At 39.0% G+C, this 20,219-nt stretch overlaps 2 protein-coding genes and 1 long non-coding RNA gene across 19 annotated transcripts in view; 1 reads left to right on the top strand and 2 right to left on the bottom strand.

The window, feature by feature from the left end:
- Window positions 1–2,595: 2,595 nt before the first annotated feature.
- On the bottom strand, window positions 2,596–15,140 carry LOC113571687 (cation channel sperm-associated auxiliary subunit epsilon-like). 14 transcript variants are annotated; one of them, XR_014124679.1, is made up of 22 exons: window positions 14,034–15,140; window positions 13,782–13,830; window positions 13,515–13,588; window positions 12,164–12,227; window positions 11,867–11,955; window positions 11,699–11,723; window positions 11,481–11,558; window positions 10,406–10,509; window positions 9,774–10,272; window positions 8,627–9,089; window positions 7,874–8,193; window positions 7,350–7,469; window positions 6,980–7,038; window positions 6,809–6,887; window positions 6,362–6,414; window positions 6,210–6,263; window positions 6,080–6,113; window positions 5,752–5,831; window positions 5,503–5,602; window positions 5,331–5,411; window positions 3,152–3,328; window positions 2,596–3,033 (listed from the first exon to the last, which is right to left on the bottom strand). XR_014124679.1 is itself a non-coding variant. In XM_081718387.1 (21 exons), the coding sequence occupies exons 1-21, from the start codon at window positions 14,102–14,104 to the stop codon at window positions 3,236–3,238; spliced, it is 2,589 nt and encodes an 862-aa protein (XP_081574513.1). In that variant the 5' UTR covers window positions 14,105–15,140; the 3' UTR covers window positions 2,596–3,235. The 14 variants fall into 14 exon arrangements, 6 of the variants coding, with proteins under 6 accessions (XP_081574513.1, XP_081574516.1, XP_081574515.1 ...); XR_014124680.1 differs by having other exon boundaries at window positions 2,596–3,028; XR_014124681.1 differs by having other exon boundaries at window positions 3,152–3,263.
- A 779-nt stretch (window positions 15,141–15,919) lies between these two features.
- Window positions 15,920–17,657, bottom strand: LOC145658689 (uncharacterized). Its single transcript, XR_014124423.1, has 3 exons — window positions 17,599–17,657; window positions 17,425–17,472; window positions 15,920–16,059 (listed from the first exon to the last, which is right to left on the bottom strand). It is a non-coding gene; the product is annotated as an uncharacterized LOC145658689 (long non-coding RNA).
- The window catches only part of col12a1b (collagen, type XII, alpha 1b), a 64,059-nt gene continuing 59,806 nt past the window's right edge, over window positions 15,967–20,219 (top strand). For 3 of the 4 annotated variants that reach the window (XM_081717108.1, XM_081717107.1, XM_081717109.1), the window contains exons 1-3: window positions 15,967–16,105; window positions 17,060–17,176; window positions 19,926–20,042. In XM_081717108.1, the coding sequence (XP_081573234.1) occupies window positions 17,098–17,176; window positions 19,926–20,042 (196 nt within the window). In that variant the 5' untranslated portion in view covers window positions 15,967–16,105; window positions 17,060–17,097. The remainder of the gene's footprint in view (window positions 16,106–17,059; window positions 17,177–19,925; window positions 20,043–20,219) is intronic. The other variant, XM_081717111.1, reaches the window with a different exon arrangement.

Genomic DNA, 20,219 nt, shown 5'->3' with positions numbered 1-20,219 from the left:
GCTCCTGTAATTCTGAAAGAGACTATGATTAATTTTATAATGACTAAGAAATTATAAAAAGGAAATGTAAATATGGTATAACACATAATACACATAAATACACATTCATTGGTCACTTCATTAAGAACACCTGTGCAACTGCTCATTTATTTGTGTAGTATCAGCCAATAATGTGGCAGCAGTGCAATACATAAAATCCCGTATAATTGAAGTCAAGAACTTCAATTATTGTTCACATCAAAATCAGATGTACTATTGAGCACTATGTACAATTATTTAACTAATATATATATATATATATATATATATATAAACAACCGGTTCAGATGTCACCAAGGTCAGCATCGAATGTTGAGGAACCATGAGAGTTCCATAGTACGGATCATATATGTACTAGGTTAGATAACATGGAGGTCCTAGAATGCTACTACCATAGTCCAGTGCAACACTACGGAAACTACCTCTGTCCCACTGCCTGCTTCACACAGCCAAAAGGTTCACAGATGCCACAAAAAAACACACCAGAGCTCCAGACCTCACACCACAGCCTACAAAGAGGGTACCTCATCCACCACTGTGCCCTACCCCATAAAGGGCACTGCCTCTGCTGCACCCTGGCTCCATGAGGTCATCACCTCTGCTGTGCCCTGCTCCCAAATCAGCTCAGCTGCACCCTACTTCCTGGTGGGCGCTGCTTCTACTGCACCCTGCTCCTAAGACATTGATGTCACAGCGCCTCCTGAACTTTGTGACCTGCCAACCACTACCATGACCCTGGACCCACTGGCTAATCAGCCAGCCACCTTAAATCCCACTCAGTCTGTTCTCCGACCTGTTCCCCAGTTCCCTGCCCGGCCAACCATCCAGTTCCCTGCCCAGCCAACCATCCAGGCCACTGCTAGGCTGACTGTCCAGTTTGGCCAGCCCATCTGTGTTTTCCTCAGTTCCCTGTCAGGCCCCTGGTGTGTCCGTCTCGTCTTCCGTCCCTGCCTTGGCTTTTATCCTATTCATTTATTCTCCCTGTACTTGTCACAGTCACCATCAGAGTTCCTTTGGCAACCTTTGTGTCAGTCCTTTGTCCTCCTCCTCTTCCAGTATCCTACTTCTTCTGTCATCCAGTTTCCTGACCAGTCACTGGTCAAGCCAGCTGTCATTCAGTGCCCAGTCAAGTCAGTCATCCCAGCTCCTCTTTTGTTCCCTGTTCCTGTCTTCTGTACATTTCCCTGCTTCTTCTGTCTACTTTCGCATGTGTTGTTCGGTTTTCTGCTCTGGCCCCAGCTTGGCCTAAAGTTTCATCCTTTGCTTCCTTTTGTTCCCCTGTCAGGACATGCTCCTGCCCCAAACTTGGCTCCTGAGTCTGTACTCATGTTGGCTTCTGCTCCTGTTCTCATTTGGGCTCCTACTTCAGCTCCTGCTTTGTCTTGGCTTGTGTTTCTTTTCCTGTTTTGATGAGTTTTTTTGTACCTGTTGTTTTTGGTCTCTGTCCGTCTCATTGTGCTTTGGGTGCCATAAATGTGTTGTGTGTGTGTGTGTGTGTGTGTGTGTGTGTGTGTGTGGGGGGGGGGGGGGTTCTGTCATATTTCCTCTCTGGTGTTATGGTTCCAATGGCAATAAAGCACTTTGTTTAATTTTGTTTCAGTTTCTGTTTCCTCACTGTTGTCAGTTGTATCCACGCCTGTTACTGAATCTAGCTCTCATTAACCTGTGTCCCAGTTCTGTTTTTCCAGTTGATAATATTGAAGTTTGTATCTGTTTGATCTGCCAACTTGTACTGCCTCATTAAGATTCATTGTATTTCTCTCTATCTCATTGTTTTGTTTTTTTGTTCCTTTGTAATTGCTTTCTTTCTCTCCTCGTTAAATAAACGTGCATTTGAATCCTACTTTTCGCCTAGCTTCCAATCTGTTATACCATGCATTATCCCAAGGATGAGCTGAAGAGAGAGGTCCTTGGAAAGATGGCACCATGGTCATCATGGAAGCAGTGCAGGGTCCACAGCAGAAAGCGGAATGTACCACTGACAGATAGCGGAGACCAATAGCTGGAAACAAGGACTGTAAAGCACAGGACAATCCAGCACCTAGTATCAGGACACAAAATGCCACAACTAAGTGGTACAGAGGGTGTTGCAAAATAAGGCCAAGATCCTTTAGGACATTTACATTTATGGCATTTAGCAGATACTCTTATTCAGTGCAACAAAAAAGTGTGTACGAAATATCTTCATCTAATACAAATAGGTTAGAGTCCAAAATACCCTTAACCAAAATACTGCCAGAAACAAGTGCTAGATTGCAAGATACAATACAATGTAATGCAATTCTTTAAAATACAAGACAATTTAAGTGCAATTATTGCAAAAACAAGACACTTCGAATGTAAATATAAAATCTTCCTCTAACTGTATGATCAGGGTATGTTTAAGTTCTTTTCAAAGAGATGAGTCTTCAGTTGGTGTGTCAAGATCCTAGGAATGAGCCTAGGAATGACATCAGTCTTGGCCCAGAAGAACACAAATAGAAATGGCCACCCACTGGAAGGGACAGGAATTTTTACATGCAGATGTACTGTGAGGTAGGGAGAGCAGAGGCAGGATGCATATGCAGAGATGGGTTATGTTTACTTAAAGAAGATTGGTCTTGGTTGTTACAGCAGTCTAGAGTAACAAAAACAGAATACATGTTGAAATGGAAATTTAGGAAACTAAATCAGGGCAAAAACAAGAGAAGCAAAACAAGGAATGAAACAATGATGATTCAACGACAACAGCAATAACAATAACAGACAACAAGAACCAGAGACATAAATACACAGGAAAATTAACCAGAAACAAGACACAGCTGGAACTAATACAAGGACACTAAACAGAAACACGAAACATCTGACACAAGGTGGGGGCACAGTATGGGAAATGAGGGTGAAATCCACATGGCCAAATCCTGTTCCAATTTTGTCTTCTGTTCCAGGCCCAGCTAGGGCATGCAGAGCAACCTCCCTAAGGAGTCCACAGTGGTCCACCACTGGCCAGCTGGGCTAGGGCAACAGAAGGCACAGAGAATAGGACTTGCAAAAGGCTGAAAAAACACTATAGGGTTGTAACTTCCTCAGTCCTGTGTCCTAGGATAAAATTTGCCACAGGAGGCTTCCTCACCGTACTTGCCTGGGGTGGCCATCAATGAGGGCAACATGAAAGGGTCATCAGCCAAGATGGGGTCTTCAAGAAAAACAAGTTCACTCATTGCATCCTTGCTGGGTCAGTCATTCTGTGATGTAGGGTGAGCAGAGGTAGGATGCATATGTGGAGATGGGCTATGTTTACTGAACCGGTCTTGATTGTTGTAGCAGTACAGAGTAACAAAACCAACGAGAACATGGACTGTAATAATAATAATAATAATAATAATAATAATACAGCGACAACAACAATAACAATGACTGACAACATGAACCAGGAAGGAAGATATAAATACACAGGAAAATTAACCAGAAACAAAACACAGCTGAAGCTAATGCAAGAACACTAAACAGAAACACGAAACACCTGTCACAAGGCAGGGATGGATACACATGATGAGAAATGAGGTTGGAGAGAGAAATTGAATCTAAACAAAACCACATGGTGAAATTGCCAAGAAACTAAAGAAAACAATTGAAGAATGGTGCTGTAGGAACCGCAACACCAAAGGGGTAAACTGTTGACAGGTAGCAAAAATGGCAATGTAGTACACAAGGTTTTCATACATTCAGGACATATCAGAAATGTGCAAGCAAGATTATGAAGATTATGTTCAAGACAGAATATTTTAAATCATAGCGTTCATCCTATGGAGTTCTAAAGTTCAGAGAGTGTAGGTTAGTTCCTTTTCCTGAACTTTCCTAACTTTATTGCTGCTATAGAAACAACTGGCAATACAAATGTGTCATTAATGCATTGTCTATTATCATTAACATGCCTTGCCACTGGAAACAACAACAACAAAAAATCTTTAATTGCAATGGTATGCAGGTGTTCACCTAAACAATCAGCAAATCTGGTTTTTCCAATATACAGCTGATTACACCTCTTGCAAGAGATACAATAAACAACTCCTGCATGAGGAGGAATGGGTGATACCAACTGATTCTATTATGATAATAATTTAAGTGCAGATTTAAGGGCAGTGGTAGCTCAGTGGTTAAGGCCCTTAACTGGTAATTGGTTGCTGTTTCAAGCCCCACCACTGCTGAGTTGCCACTATTGGGCCACTGAGCAAGACCCTTAATGCTCAAGTTATATTCAGTAATAATTGCAAGTTGCTTTAGATAAAAGCATCAGCTAAATGCTGTAAGTTTAAGTGATTGCTGTCTACAGTACCACCCAATAAGCATGTCTTTAATGTTTTTGTCTCATCTTTAGGGAATTAGTCGAGGCTTTTTAAAAAGGGACGTGTTCTATGTATCATCCTGGAGTATTTTGAAATGCTTAAGTTAATATTAGCCAATGATATATTTGTATAAGTGAGCATCAAAATAATGCTTCTCGTCTTAACAGTAGATTGTTTAGAAGTAAATGCATCCATTGTCTGAACTGCTAAAATAGGAGCAACGACATATTTTATGACTTCCTTAGGAAATACAGTTATGAAAAAAATCACGTTTCTATACTGTTAAGCTTTAATAGCTATGAAGGATGTATAAATACGTAATGGAGTTTTTGCAGACATTGTGAATGTGAAGCATATTGTATTGATATAAGATTATATCTTATATAAGAATCAGTAGGAGTCTGTAGGTTTATAATAGATTGTCGTGTTTAGAATTTTCAGAATTAAATGAAACATCCAAAAGTTATAATCATGCCAGGATGTGCTGTTCTCCATGTATATTTCTGACAGCCTTAATAGAGTGTATGTGAGCAACCTTGAGTGCTCTTCTCAGGTCTTGCATCAAGAACATGTTTTAAATCTTTCAAAACATCTTCAGTAGGGACAACTATAATGTGAAAGTCTGAAAAGTCTATTACTTATGCAGGTAAGGACAGAATAATAGGTTGAAAAAAGTCACAGAGAAGCTGGGATAGAAATACTGTTGGGCAGGAACAAGATACAATAGGATGCCTAGGATTGCTTTCCACAGTGTAACAGCAGTGTATTGTAAAAAAGGTGTAAAGTTGGTAAAAATGTCAGTGTCATACACAGGTTTTTAATGAAACAGGACGTTAAAAAAATTCTACTTCAGCTATGCATGCAAAGTGATTAATATGTGGCTTAATAACGCATGCAAAGCAAATGAAAGAGATTGCACTCTTTGTAATCTAAATAACTGGCAGTCACACCATACATACTACACACCTCAGGACCCCAGGCCTTTTCCAGCGGACTTCCTCCAGCAAGCATCTTCTTCCATGTCTGAGCTTCACAAAGGCAGGCAACCTGCAGAGTTATAGAATCAGCCATCTGATCTGCATTTCACACTGAAAGATGCCATATACACACCACATACCTAACAGGACAGACACATCACCTGGTGCATGGTTGCATTGAAAGAATAGTCCTTTCGACCAAACTTGTCCCAGACTATAAAATTGGCATCCACATTTTGTACAAATTTGTCTCCGTCATACCTCGAGACGAAAGAGAGCATTGCTGCATGTCACAAGCTGCCTAACACAAATTCACCTGATGAATTAAACCTGTTCAAAAGTTGATGGACAGCTACGTTAACATTTATGTAGTATGTTCTTGTTTCTAGTTACCTCTTTGTTGTACTTACAAGTGAAGTTCTGGTTTAAAGTTAGTTTTGTAATGCATTTTTAGCACACAGCCAAATTTCTCCCAGTCATACTCAACATACTGCAATGAATGTGTAGAAACCTATCAGCTGACAACACTTAAGGCCTATGGACATCATTCACTGATTTGAAAGAAATTTTTGACTTTGACGTTGTATCTAATCTGTATTTGTTCTTCTGTAATGTAGGAAAATTGTTATTTATCTATCATGCTTACAGTATATACAATGATTAACTTAGCTATCTATATTTCACCACATGAAATACATATATTGGCAGGTTATGGGTATGGGTATGAGAAATACCCACCAAGTCCTCCTGTTGTGGATTTCTCAGCACTGCCCTGAAATGATTGAAGAAAAAATTGGAGTCAGTGAAAACATAAACTGGAGAAATTGTGGACCATGACAGAAACCTCTTACAGAATGTTGTTTATTACCCAGAAATAGTGTAGCTTTTAAAAATATTCATTTCACATGGCACTTCCCATGGCCTGAAAAACAGCACATAAATAATGTTACAAATATTTAATAATGTTTCATCTATTGTAGGAAAATAGTGGAAAATAAATGTAGAGGCTTACACTCTTACTTTGCAACTCGAATGTGTCTATTTGGTGGGCAGCCAACATGAAAATGTGAAATCTACACAACAGATAATTTTAAATCTAACAAGTTGCACTATATACAGTACAGAACAATGACCTGTAGCCCTGGTCTTTAACAATATCAAATCCCAAATCTGGTCCTAGATTCTATATTTGTTGGCTGTCTGTATTTGTTGGCTGTTTAATTTATGCCACAGAACACAGGTAAACAAATCATAACTCTTGAGGCAAACTAAAGACTTGCAACACTTCCTTTACCTAATTACATTAACTGTTTATTTAAATACCAGTGATGACAAAATCTGGGACCTGAAATTGCATTCAAGGTCCAGAGTTAAACACCCTTAGTATAGAGCATACATCAAGTAATGCATTGTTATTAGCATACTGTTCATAATGAAAATAAAAAGTGCTGCTAAAAATCTGCTTACTTGTTTTTTTGGCATTTCACAAGTGTTACCCAATTGGTCCGGCAGTAGCTCAAAAGATACAATGCCACTTGTTTGCACCCTGTTTGTAAAAGAAGGATGCTTTACTAGGACTAGTAAACCCCCTGCTACGGTCACAGATGTTCTTCTGAGACTTTGATTGATGTGACTTACATTAGGTCTGAATAATTAGGCACATTTCTGTAATCTGCCTCCTGGAAAATACGGAAAGTCTGAAAAAAGCATAAAGACTTTGTTTCCATTGTAAAAATCATAAAATAGTTCAGAAAAAAACAAAACCCATACATATAGATATACATAAAAGGACCTTAGAATTGGTTTCTATGACCAACTGACTACTGATTGTAATATCAGAAAAAAATAAAAAATAAAAATAAAAAATAAAAAGTAATTGCTTTTTTCTAATTTAAATTTTAAAATTGAATTGTAAGTACTGTTGGGCAAGTCTTGACAACGTTTGGTCCATATTATTAATTCTGAATATTAATCACTCTCAAATATACTGGTTGAAGGTTACCATTACCTTGTTTTTCTTATCCACACCATATACACTCTCAAAGTAAGTCCTCTCTTTAATCATTAGCAGCTGCTTTCTGTTGCTCAGTAACTGCACGTTTACACCTTTGTTCTCTGGGTAGACGACCTGGTGGCAAAAAGTAGAAAACCTAGACCACTTTAACTTTCATCACCTGTTAAAACTTGCACTTGGCATACAGAAAATGCAACTAATATGCACTGTTCATATTAAATACATTAAAAGCATCAAAATTGTGCACTCAACTATACTGTGATTGAAATCATAACCTGTGTCATGACCCAATTGTGATATTTCTCAGAATTTTTAAAATTGTTGATTTTTAAAACTATTTTATTAAAATTGTGCATTTTTGTCAAAAATTATACTGCATTGATATTGTTTGTGCTATACAAACACAGCCTTTCTTCCACCTGTAATGAAATGCAAACTAGCAATAGGTGAAAAAAAGCAGTGACATCTCCAAAGACTTTGTTTCTCCCATGCATGGCTCCCTATTGTGGTCAGCTCACATCAGCCCACAGCTCTAAGCAGTTGCCTTTGTCGATATAGTAGGTAAGTTTGCTCATGCTGTGGGTGAACGTAATGAAGGGGCAGCTATCGGGGTCTCCCCGCGTGGTGCTCCTGGACTCAGAGCGCACAGGGTAGCTCTGTGCTTGCACTCTGCCCTCTTCCAAGCTTATCATGATGAACTGCTCCTCCGGGTTCAGGTACAGCGCTGCAGGGACACCCGGCTCTGTCCAGGGGTGCATCCGAACCAGCCTCTCCATACCCACTTTGCAGAAGAAGAGCATGTTGTTCTCCATCTTTACCAGCATGTTCAGGGATGAGTCTGCAAAAGAGCAGGGAAACCAATGGAGATGGGACATCATGACATGCATTTGCTGTCTTAATACTGACGTCAGTCAGACTTTATCTACAATAAACAAATGCATAATACAAGTTTATAGAAGCTGCTGAGAACCATTTATAAGAAAATGAAAGTCAACAGCATTTTACAATGATCTCAGACCTATTCCATTTTTGTGTTAACTTTAGTTTGGGACCAAGTACACTGCAATCAAACAGTCTAATCAAGTAACCTCAAGGCAACATTATCTTGCTGTACCTTTATTCTTACCTTCCACTGCAAAAAACTGTATTAATCATTCTATGTTACATTGTCACTGCCATAATGAAGCCCTCTCAGAGACCCTGTTCAGGCAGAACAAATAAAGCTACAACATCCTTTTTAGATGCCATGTAATATGTCAGCTTTTACTCACCCATAACAACCTGGTGGATATGGCTTCCATTGGTTGCCTGACTTAGATTAGTTTCGTTGATAGGATGCAAATAACCCCATCTAGTGTCATTGTGAAAACTGAAGAGTATGACCTCTCTGTTCCACATCAGGAGGCTGGACAGGGCTGAGCTGATGAACATCATCTGAAAGGGTCCCTTCGGGATATCTTCCTGCCTGTATGCTGTCAGGAAGGGGCTGGTTCCCCACACACCCTCTATTTCACAGTAGGTGAGAAGGAGGGGCTGCACATACTCCGTGAATGTGACCAGTGCAGCTAGGGTGGTGGGGTAGGACCCGAATGATGCAGTCAGGATTGTGGCATTGGGCCACAATGGCATCAGGGTGTTTTTAAAATAGCTGTTGCTATTTTCCAAGTTCAGGCTTTTCCCTCCGATGAAAAGATTGTGGCTAGTCCATGTGATGACCGTGGCCAGCTCAAAATTCTACAAACAGGAAAGGGATATTTCAGCACACAGAACTTCAGAGGGAAAAGAATACTACAAGTGGGATCCAAAACTTGGGACTTCACTACCAAGAACCAAGAAGAATTTGGCATAGAGAGAATTTCAACACTCAGGAGAGCAATTCAAGCTGCTTCACTAGACTGCTTTGAGCCCTGGCATTGTTACAAACAGCTGGAAAATATTTTTCTTTAATATGAAATATGGCTAATGCTTGACACCACCTTATTATTTGAAACCATACTTTGCAGACTTTTATATCACATATTCGTTTAAAACATAAGTTTAAAAGTTCATTTTAATATATTTTGATATTTTTGGTAAATTTGATGTTGACTGAAAACACCTTAGTTTTAGAAGTTAAAAAATTGTGTGCAAAATGATGTTTTGGATTCAGTGGAGGATTTTTCAAATAGCTAAAAACTGTCTCAGTTTGGTAGAAAACAACAAAACAATAATCCAAAATATATATTTTTTCATTGACCTGATCCAAATGTCAACAGAGCTATTTGTAAAAAAAACCCCACAAAAAACCCCACAAAAAAAACAGGCCAAACCCCTTTTTAAAAAATCCAAAGTTATAAAATTGGTGTTTTTTCAAAGTAAGTACTTCAGTATTTGCAAAAATCTCCTCCAAGATCCACACCAGAGTGGGACTGTCCTCACCTGCGCAGGGTAGTGATCCACGCAGTGCTCTCTAAACTTGAGGCCTCTGACTCCTTCAGAGAACAGCTTCACTTCATGCTTCCTCAGGACTCTGTCCTCATTGGCCCTCCAGAGCAGGGTGTTTCCAATGCGGAAAATAATGCCATTTTCCAGCAAAGCAGCATCATCAACTCTGAAATAGCCTTGGGGAGGCACATGCAGATCGCCTGGCTCCACCATCACCTCCTGGTGGGTGCCGAAAGAGTCCTCAGTCATGAAAATGCCTTGGTCAGTCAGAAGCAGAGCTCTATGGGGAGCACACGTGCCCCAAACCACAGAGAGCTGGCTTCCTGCAGCCAGACGCACTGGCACTTCTTGTGCTCTGTATGGTTTTGCCGGCTCTGCCCAGTAAAATGTGTGCTGGCTGGAAGCAACAAACTGCTGCCATAAAGACACTGGCTGTCCAACTACAAAAAAACTGTTGTACTTGTGGTTATCAGGAACCAGAGCTTCCCAGTACCTGTAAGGTGCCATAAATTTAAAAATGTCAACATTCCCTCATCCCACAAGTGGCACTGCTGTCTTCTGGCTGTTACTGAAAATCATTCGAAGCTGTGAGAAAATTAACCAAAAAGACAGACTATATTACTTACCATCCACTGGTAAAATAAATCTGAAATGTTTCTGAGCTTAAAGACAGCACAATCTCTGGGAACTGTCCCTTGTTGAAAAACTGCTTAGTAATATACTGGGATAGCTGAAAAAAATTTGACAAAACATAAAGATAAAAAGCTTATTATGAAAGCAAAGTTTATAAACATGGAACAGCTTGTTTATGTAAAGGGCTCAAACCAAGGAGAGATAGGTGATGGGTTGGGTGAGCACTGTGCTGGGTGAGCTACCAAGCTTTAATGACAGTGAGACTGTGCAAAACAGGTAAAACAAGGGAAGTAAAAAAAAACTGGGGAGAGTTGAACCCCAGCCACTTTGTTGCGAGGAAAACGAGCTCCCGCTAGACTGCAGCAGCCATAAAACAGCCTGCGCGTATGGAGGACAACAAAACAGGAAGAAAAACTAAACATCACGCTGAGCATGGAAAAAGGGAAAACAAACGACGTCACAGGAAAAATGGCAGCCCCGATGCACTGGGGAAAACCAAACTAAAACTTCCCAAACAAAAGCAGAAAGCAGGGAGGAACTTTAGTGGCTAAGGGGAGCTTCAGGAGAGAGACAAGAGAAAACTAGAGAAGGGAGGGGACCTGTCAAAACATAGGCACCCTCACAGAGCGGAAGAGAGGTGTAGCACAAGGGCTCACAGACATCAATACCCAGAGTTACCGGCTAGGAGCTTGGCTCCAAACTTTAGCCAAGACCCAGCACTGAGTGACTGGGTCACTTGGCTTATATAGACCTAGCCCAGCTGTTGGGCATCAAGCCTGACTGCTAGTGTGCCTGACTCGAAGCCTCCCCCTAGTGGCCGGAGGGGGCCTCGGCCTGGTGCCAACCCTTACAATTTATCGAGGTAATTAGTTAATAAAGTATTTATAATATGTTGATTTAATATTATAAGCATGCACTGCAATTCCTTGTGGTTGTCTATGAGCATTTAGGATTAAAGTAATAAACTATTTAATATATGTTCAACTACTTAATATGTACAGTGTCTTCTCCTTTGCCCTTGTAAAGCTCCCTTGATAACAAATATGTGCCAAAAAAAGAGGACCCTACTGCTGAAGGCACAACTGCTGTATTGTTGATTTCAGCTGGGTCTGCTTCCTCAGGATTAATGATCCACAGTCTAACAATCTAACAGAGACACAAAAAACTAAAATGGAGCATGCAGTCTGAGGATGCCACATACATATATGGTATATTATCACATACAGATGTTTAAAATTAGGCAAAAACAACTAAATGAACATGTTATCAGAAGAAGTCAGACTAACCCTGGATCCATTTTCTGAAATATTCCTGTTGGGTTTTAAGAAACCAAACACACACACATACCCATCACACACACACACACACACACACACAAAACAAGGAATTACCGGTTAAGATGGTGAATAAACATTAATGAACTCACAAAGATAAACTGGGTCAAATGCAAATACCTGTTTCTTAGGATAACAGCATACCATGCAAAACTGAAGACTGAGTTGCTAATGAACAGATAGCGCTCTTCCTCCTCCAAAGAGTTCTTCTGAAAAGCCAAGTATACTTTAATTTCAGATTAAGTTAAATTTATGGAAAAAAAAACATGAATACATTCTGAATCCCACAGTCTACTCTAACACATCTGGCTCAACTCATATTGTAATTCCTCATGCTTCTTGAGATTGTTCAGGTGTTTTAGGGAAAGCAGAACATAAAATATACACCGTGTGAGTTATGAACCACAGCATACTTACAGAGAGTAGAGGTTTTATTGTTTTAAATCCAGGCACTTTGCACTTCATGACAGCACTGGGTGAGCTGAAAGACAGCAGGAATGAAATAGAAAAAAAATTATAATAAAATATATATATATATATATATATATATATATATATATATATATATATATATATATATATAGAGAGAGAGAGAGAGAGAGAGAGAGAGAGAGAGAGAGAGAGCAAGACAGAGAGAGAGCGAGAGAGAGAGAGAGAGAGAGAGAGAGAGAGAGAGAGAGAATTGTGTCAGCAAGAGATGTGGAAGGCATTTTCTGCTCCAAAAGCTCTGTATTTACAACAGAACAGGCTTTAATTGTAACATACAAGACAATTAAAGGAGTCCTTATCCAAGCAGAGGTCCAAAGCCAGAGAGAGAGCAACCAGAACACAGGGGCCAGGCGAAGGGAAACCAAAGAGACAATCACCGTTAGAGATTCCTTCTCTTGGCTGGGGTGAGTTTGTGAGAGTAAAAAGCCACTGGGTGGAGGTTCTCGGGTTGAATCTGGCGCTGGGACAAGAAAGCATTGATGCCTACGGCGTCTATTTCTACTACAAATGGTCTGGATGGGTCAGGGTGTTTGAGTATGGGGGCCATGGTTAAAGCTCCTTTCAATGCAGCGAAAGCAGCGCTGGCCTGACAATTCCACAGCATACTTTTTGGGGAACCCTTAAGTAGAGCAGTGTGGAGGCAGCTATACACAGGTCACATTCATACTGGACAATTTAGAGTACCCAATTAACCTAACCTTCATGTTGTTGTAAGTGCTTCTGAGATCGAGCTTGGTGAAGTAGGATGCTCCACGTATTTGTTCCAGTACGACTTTAACTAATGACAAAGGATAAGGATAATTTTTGTGACTGCATTCAAACCTCTGTAATTTATATATGGTCTTAATCCACCATCCTTTTTGCTGACAAAGAAAAATCTAGCTGCAGCATTTGACGCGGAAGGCCGGATGAAGCCCTGTTCTAGTGCTTCTTGTATGTAAGTCTCCTTAGCTTCATGCACAGTTTGGGTAAGGGGATAAACACGTGATCTAGGAAGCACAGCATCGTCAACAAGGTCGATAGCACAGTCATAAGGCCTATGGGGAGGAAGGCGACTTGCATTATTTTTTACTGAATACTTCTCAAAGCTAGGAGGATTCACAAGTTGAGAAGGGATAGTGATACATATATATATATATATATATATATATATATATATATATATATACACACACACACACACACACAGAGAGAGAGAGAGAGAGAGAGAAAGAGAGAAAGAGAGAGAGAGAGAGAGAGAGAGAGAGAGAGAGAGAGAGAGAACCTTTTGTTAGCCTACCTTTTGTTATTCACCTCGCAAGTGTCGGGGTATTGCCATTCAAAGAAAGAGGATCCTTTATACACTAGAAAAATCTATAAAGAACATGGATTATAGCTCGTTACGCAGGTTTAATTGTTTGAGTCGGTGTAACTTGAGATATCAGGACTCAAGTCTTAACTAACAAATTAGGCCTACGCGTTAACGTTAGCTAGCTCTTACTGTTTATAACTAAGTTAAGAGGCTAGCTAGCTATCTTAGCTGACCAGAGCTTTGACCATTACTTACAGCGTTATATCGGGTTAATAACGTATCTTGCCCCAAAATATTATTGTACCTGAAAACGAATAATTACAGTGGTTAAACAATACGACTGTTAACTAGTTATCTATATCTTATATATTTATTTATGTATGTACTGATTAGTTAGCTATATCTTATGTATTTAAAAACATCTAATATAGCTTAGCTAAGTTAGCTAGTTAGTTAGTTAGCTAACAAGCTAATTGATTGGTAGCTAGACAGTTATCGTAGTTTTACCTCCAAACTGTATAACCAATTTGGAAATGAAACAGGAGCGAATATATGTATAATACATATATTTGCCGCATTTTAATCCCAATGTTCTAAGACAGGTTAGAAATAACAACTAAAGCCTAAAACGGACAAATCTGTGAATGGAATAAGTTAGACTAACGTAAGTGCCAACTGCTGCTAAACGATAAACATCCTTAATCGCGGACGCTACGATACCTCACGCTCTAGGTTACGCGGTGTCGCGTGACGGGAGCGCAGTCTCGTGAGGAGCGCGCTGTTTACCTGCGGTTCAGGTTATATGCATATATATTTTTTTGTTTGTCTTAAAATTTAAATGTGATGGAGAAAATGGGAGAAAACCTAGGAGACACTACCAGGAGAAATTCAATCGAAATGTCCATTTGGACAAACTAATAACAATAAAAACATATATCCATATGACTTTCAATCCTGTACATTTTTTGATCGAATTTAAACTTCTCGGTGGATAAGCGTCCGTGAATGTCGGATGCGTCACTCAATAATGCTCCAGTGTTAGCTAGTTAGCTATCCCTAACTGCCCATTTTGTCCTTAACCTCGGTGACTAAAACCAGTCTCCAATCCAGGTGAAAGTCGAATGTATTTGCTTCCTTTTTCGACGGCCCCTCCTTAGACATTATTTTCTGAGTAAAACTCACTACAGTGGAGATACTTGCTAGCTAATAAGCGTTGATGCACAGGGACGCAGCTGGAAGCTAAATGATAAATGCATCTATACTCATACGGCTCTGATACGATCGACATGGGAGATCTGGGAGAACAATGGTCGTAGACCACTGTTCTGTAGATCTCGTTTTTGGACGGGATCCTCATAAAAATTGTGACTACACTTCCCCTAAATTCAACATGTTATGACGCCAACTTCACATTAGGGTAATAAATACTAATCCTTTTTTGTCATTTCATTCCTTCTTCTTCTTCTTCTTCTTCTTCTTCTTCTTCTTCTTCTTCTTCTTCTTCTTCTTCTTCTTATTCTTATTCTTATTCTTATTATTATTGTTGTTGTTGTTGTTACTTTTGTTGTTGATGGCTTTTTAGCACAATCTTTCCTGTCGCCACAGAATACTGCCGCTTTTGGAGAAGGCTGTTTTTCCTTGCAGTCGCTAGGGGGCTCTATCTACAAATAAATAGTTACACCAAGGCAATCATATTATGTAATCTTTAGCTCCAAAGGTATTGGAAAAAGGAACCGTTGTAATTTGCTATATTCGTACTTGTCTTGTATTATTGTATTATTGTTGTTAATATAGAAACAGTGTAATATAAAACTACAATGAATACTTAATTTCCAATTTCCGATTTTAAATGCCATACAAGAACGTTCACGTTGGGATAGTCTTTCCATGCTTTTTTGGCCGAATATTATTATTATTATTATTATTATTATTATTATTATTATTATTATTATTATTATTATTATTATTATTATTATTATCATCGTTGTTGTTGTTGTTGTTGTTGTGGTGGTGGTGGTATGAGCCTGTTACCCTCATGAGTGGCCGATCCCAACACCTGGTTTTAGATCGTGGAGTATAGGCTACAGAATTTCCTTGCCATGAGGGAGAATTAAATTTTAAATAAATCTCAGTTTGCGACGAGGGTGTTTACGAATTTGTGTGGAATGAGATAACTACGCTCCAAATTTACTCCAGCTTTTATTCCTCAAACTCGCTGAAGACCTGGGATTAATACATGGGGATGACCGTCACGACAAAGGCATGCAGAAAAGTTTCCAGAAGTGGATCCCCAAACATTAAGACGTTACATATGAGTCCGCGGCAGATTTCCACAAACGCTGGATGTCGTAAGAGATTACAATAGTGAAATAAGAGTTGGGCACAGCCCCCTATTAAGTAGCCGATTGTGGAGAGATTCTTCCCATTTGGAAACAGGCTTCCTATCTGGGACGTCCCGAAACGGGAGTGATCTGTCTGAACGAACCCCCACCTCCTCCGAGACAAGTTCATCACACCGGTATCTCGGAAGAACCTGTGATTTTCAATATAAAATCAAAACAGAAAGGGCATTGCATCAGGTCAGTATATCAGCATAATTTCCGTTTTGATTAGCAAGATTAGGTATATTAATAATTTTTGGACACTGCCTGGAATTTGGTAAGTGCTGAAGTAATTTTTAAACGTATCTACGTGATAGTACCTTTTAAGTTATTTTAGTAGCAAAAGATTAGTGGTTTTACTGATTATTTGGGTATCTCTACCAGCAGACTCAAATAGTAGGCTGTCAGGCAAAGTTCTGTTCGCAACGAATTGCCTTAGTGAGTCCATATTAAACAAGAGTGGAAATTTACAGTAAAGCTACTTTATTTCTGTCGAGTTCTCTACCTTATGTGAATGACGTTGCTTACTATTATTTCTATAATTTGAAGATTTATTTGATCTGTCTATACTATTTGAAAATTTCTTATCCAGGTGTAGGTATAGGTTTTGTGTTACATGTGGTTAATTTCATTATTAGCCTAAGTGGTTTATTAAAATGTTTGCTTTGCAAAGTTTCTCTTGAATTAACCAATATGGGGTTAAATCTGGCTATTTGAATTCATGTGTACCTTCAGGCAATGTGCAAATTTAACAAAAGATAGCATTCTGAAAAGTATGCAAGTCAGGTATCTTTCAAGAGCAGAAATTACACCAGTTATTTTTTCCAATAAGCTACGACAGGAGGCGCGCGCTGTCCATGGTAAAGGCATGGAAAGATTTTTCAGACAATTTTCCAGTCTGTTGGCTTATTTCAGAGTTTGAGTGAAGTTGAATCTATGCCGGGTTGAGAGTAATACAATTATTTCCGTTTTTCTTTGCTATGCAAACATTGATTTCCATGTAGACTATAAGTTGATGGGTCCAGATGTATTTTTCAATTATTTCATAGTCGTTTACCACCAGACCTTTTGGATTACTCTAAACAGTGTCTGATTTGATCATGATCACCCACGGTGAGCTTTCAGACTAAGTCGCTGGTGCTCATTTTATAGATCCATTCATGACCTGCTGAAACAGACTGGCTGTGAAAATGAAGATAAGGCTGTCTTTGGCAGCATTGGCCTTCATTGCAGTGCCAATGCTGCTGTCTGTGAAAGCTCAGACTGAAGGTAAATTGGCCCCCTCATCACTTTCTCTATCTTGTCTATCTTAATTGAACCGTCTTTCTTTTTAACTGTCTTTCCTCTCACTCCCGTCTATTAGTGTTAGCGGTGCGACCTCTCTCGATCTCTAAATAAAATACATAGCTACTTATTTTATGTCACTTAAAATAATATTATTTGCATCACATGAAACATTTAAAAAAAATCTTTAATTCCACGATTGAATGTGCGTGCTGTTGATGTATGTGCATTACCTTTTGTTCGATGTTCCCCTTTCGATTATAAGGGTGCGCTGGATTTACCTGGACAAGAATTACACATTGTCAAGGCACAGACGTGAAGAGCATAATGGTTAGACATACATAGAATGAATAAAAACACAACAATAAAACAATATTCTCAATTGAAGTTCTCAGGTTATAGTTTACCTGAGGGATAGATTAAGCCGATGTGCTATGCTTATGCACTATACTTGATCTGGGTCCAGGAAAAGGCGAGTGCAGTATGTTATTTCAGACACCAGGCGGAGAACATTTAGAATTAAGACGGATTTTTTATAACAACCCCCCCCCCCGAAAAGTAACGATTGCAATCTAATTTAAATTTAAATTTGTTCCCCTTCAGTATTGATAAAAAAGAAGCAAGAACAAAAACAACTTTCTGTTAATCATCATAAATGTTTATTCTTGTAGTTCCTTAACAAGTTTCATCCTCTGTTTATGGGGGCCAGAACATAGAATACATAGAAAATGTATGAAAATCCATTCAAATGGCAGTCAAACACTCCTCATATTCATAAAAATGTAATTCTTAGAAAAATTGCAGATTCTCATGGTATGGACGGGTCATGAGCATCAGGTGGTGGTAAACTTATATAAACAGCCTAAAAGGAGGGAAACAGCAAAGTTTGTAACTGTGACTTCATCACAGCTAAATGTAAAAGAACAATGCAAAGCATTACTGGTGTTCAGTGAGAAGATGAGTGGAACATCTTGGCTGCTTTCATCTTCAGATCGGTCTGGAGGCCAAGTTTCCCTTCACGTCTCCCCTCTCTTGTGAAACAGAATATATGGCTTTCACAAATCACGTAAAAAAAAAAAAAAAAAAAAAAAAAAAAAAAAAAATATATATATATATATATATATATATATATATATATATATATATATATATATATATATATATATATATAGAGTAAAAGATAGCAACTCCATTCCAGTACATGTGGTATTTCCTGATAAATAGAAAAAGGTCATTGTTAAGAAGCAGTGACATCTGATGTCAGAGTTGATGTGATTTTTATTTGCTCATATGGAGACGAGCTCCATTATTTACTGTTGTGAGTGATAATGGCTAGATGAAGATTCAGATGATGACTAAGAGGCATTCTTATCAAAGCTTATGATCTCACTCGCTTTAAAAATGGGAGCCAAACACTTACATCTGCGAGACTGATAAACTGCTAACAAGCAAAATGCCTAACTGCTAATGAACTCATCACCAATACAGCCAATTTTCCGTTACATAGTCCACACATACAAAGATTTCATGTTATTCCAAAACACTGGGAATGCGTTCCGGCAGAGGAATGACCTGGATATACTGGGTGAGACTACAATAAGTATTATTGCCATGGCAACACATGGGCAGGCTTGGGAGGAGCTGAGATTTAGGGATGTGCTGGGCCCAATTGGAGTCAGAATTGGAGGCCAACGTCAGAGTTGAATTGGTCAGCCAGGTTGGTGGATCTTATTTTTCATGTCCCTGCCCTGGTAAGCTTTGGCCCTGGTCCCTTTTTGGACTGAAGCCAAGGCTTCAAAAAATATTTTATTGTGATATTCTTAACACACATCCATGCACACATGAGTAAATACATTCTCTACAGGCAAATATATCTCTCAGAGAGCAGCCTCCTCACAAAACACTCAAGAATATCACTTTGAAATATTTCAAAAATATTTTCTCCTTGTAGTTCGTCTTGTACATGGATTCCCTCAAGTTGTTACAAACAACTTTTCATGTACATGTGCATTGGGCAGACCCTGCAATAGTCTGCTCAATGTGACCAACTTTGCATTTTGTCTAGATTTGTCTAGATTTTTGTCTAGATTTTTGTCGTTTGTTTCTGTTTGTTTGACTTGTCTTATTTTAATATCATACAAATCCCATCATGTGTGTCTTCATTTTAGTTGTGTCACGTACTTTAATTATGAAAAGAATGTACACAAGGGTCACCACTGACACTGTGTATTCTTTTAAGAGGTTTGCAATGGATTGTCATCCTAGTCCAGTTTGTGTTCAACATAAATGGATATATTGTATTTTAATGTGCAGTTATATATGTGACATGACACTCTTCCATTGTATAATCAACAGTTCAGTACATTTCTTTGGAAACAGCAGTTCACCACAGTAATTTCAGCTGTGTTGGACTGGCTGAAACACCTGCATGAAGACTGTAAAATATTTGGCACTGTTTGATCACGTGTATTTGTTTATGTGTTTGCTTGAGAAGTCTGTGGCCCATCAGCCCGACGGCTCAAACATGTCATTTTGACCCAAAATGACATTTCTCATGTCTTCTTTGTTTTTTTAAACCACGACTGCACCAACAATGAACATGCTGACTTCACACCTGAAGTGTTGATTGTTGGGTTCCTGTCTATGCACTTGCGTTTGTGTGTCTTTTTATTACAAATACATGTATTTCTTACTCGCCCTTAACATTGACTTGAACTACTTCCTATTTTTACAGTAATACCACCATCAGATTTGAGATTTAAAATTTTAAATGAGAACACAGTAGAAATGACATGGAAGCGCCCTCTAACAAGGATAGAGGGCTTTAGAATACATGTGGCATCAAATACAGGTGAGTAGGTCACTCTGAGCATTCATATCATGCAACAGTTCATGGTGGGCCATTCAGTGACAGGGTACAGGGCCATTAGCTTAAATTACACTGACGCTTCCTAAAAACCAGCAAGGAAAATCTGGTTCATTCCTGAATACATCTATAACACTTCTTTTAAAATCTAACACAATTATA

Source organism: Electrophorus electricus, chromosome 7, assembly GCF_041902795.1.
Source record: "Electrophorus electricus isolate QZ-2024a chromosome 7, ASM4190279v1, whole genome shotgun sequence".
Lineage (NCBI taxonomy): Eukaryota > Metazoa > Chordata > Actinopteri > Gymnotiformes > Gymnotidae > Electrophorus > Electrophorus electricus.
This window is presented reverse-complemented; position numbering and strand designations above follow the sequence as displayed.

Excerpts from the sequence above, each read along its gene's own strand:
- LOC113571687 (XM_081718387.1), bottom strand. The coding sequence starts at position 14,104 with ATGCGGCAAATATATGTATTATACATATATTCGCTCCTGTTTCATTTC. Across the intron at positions 8,194-8,626 it reads TATCCACCAGGTTGTTATGG|ACTCATCCCTGAACATGCTG; the intron begins GTGAGTAAAAGC and ends GCTCTTTTGCAG. Across the intron at positions 6,264-6,361 it reads AGACACATTCGAGTTGCAAA|GCCATGGGAAGTGCCATGTG; the intron begins GTAAGAGTGTAA and ends GCTGTTTTTCAG.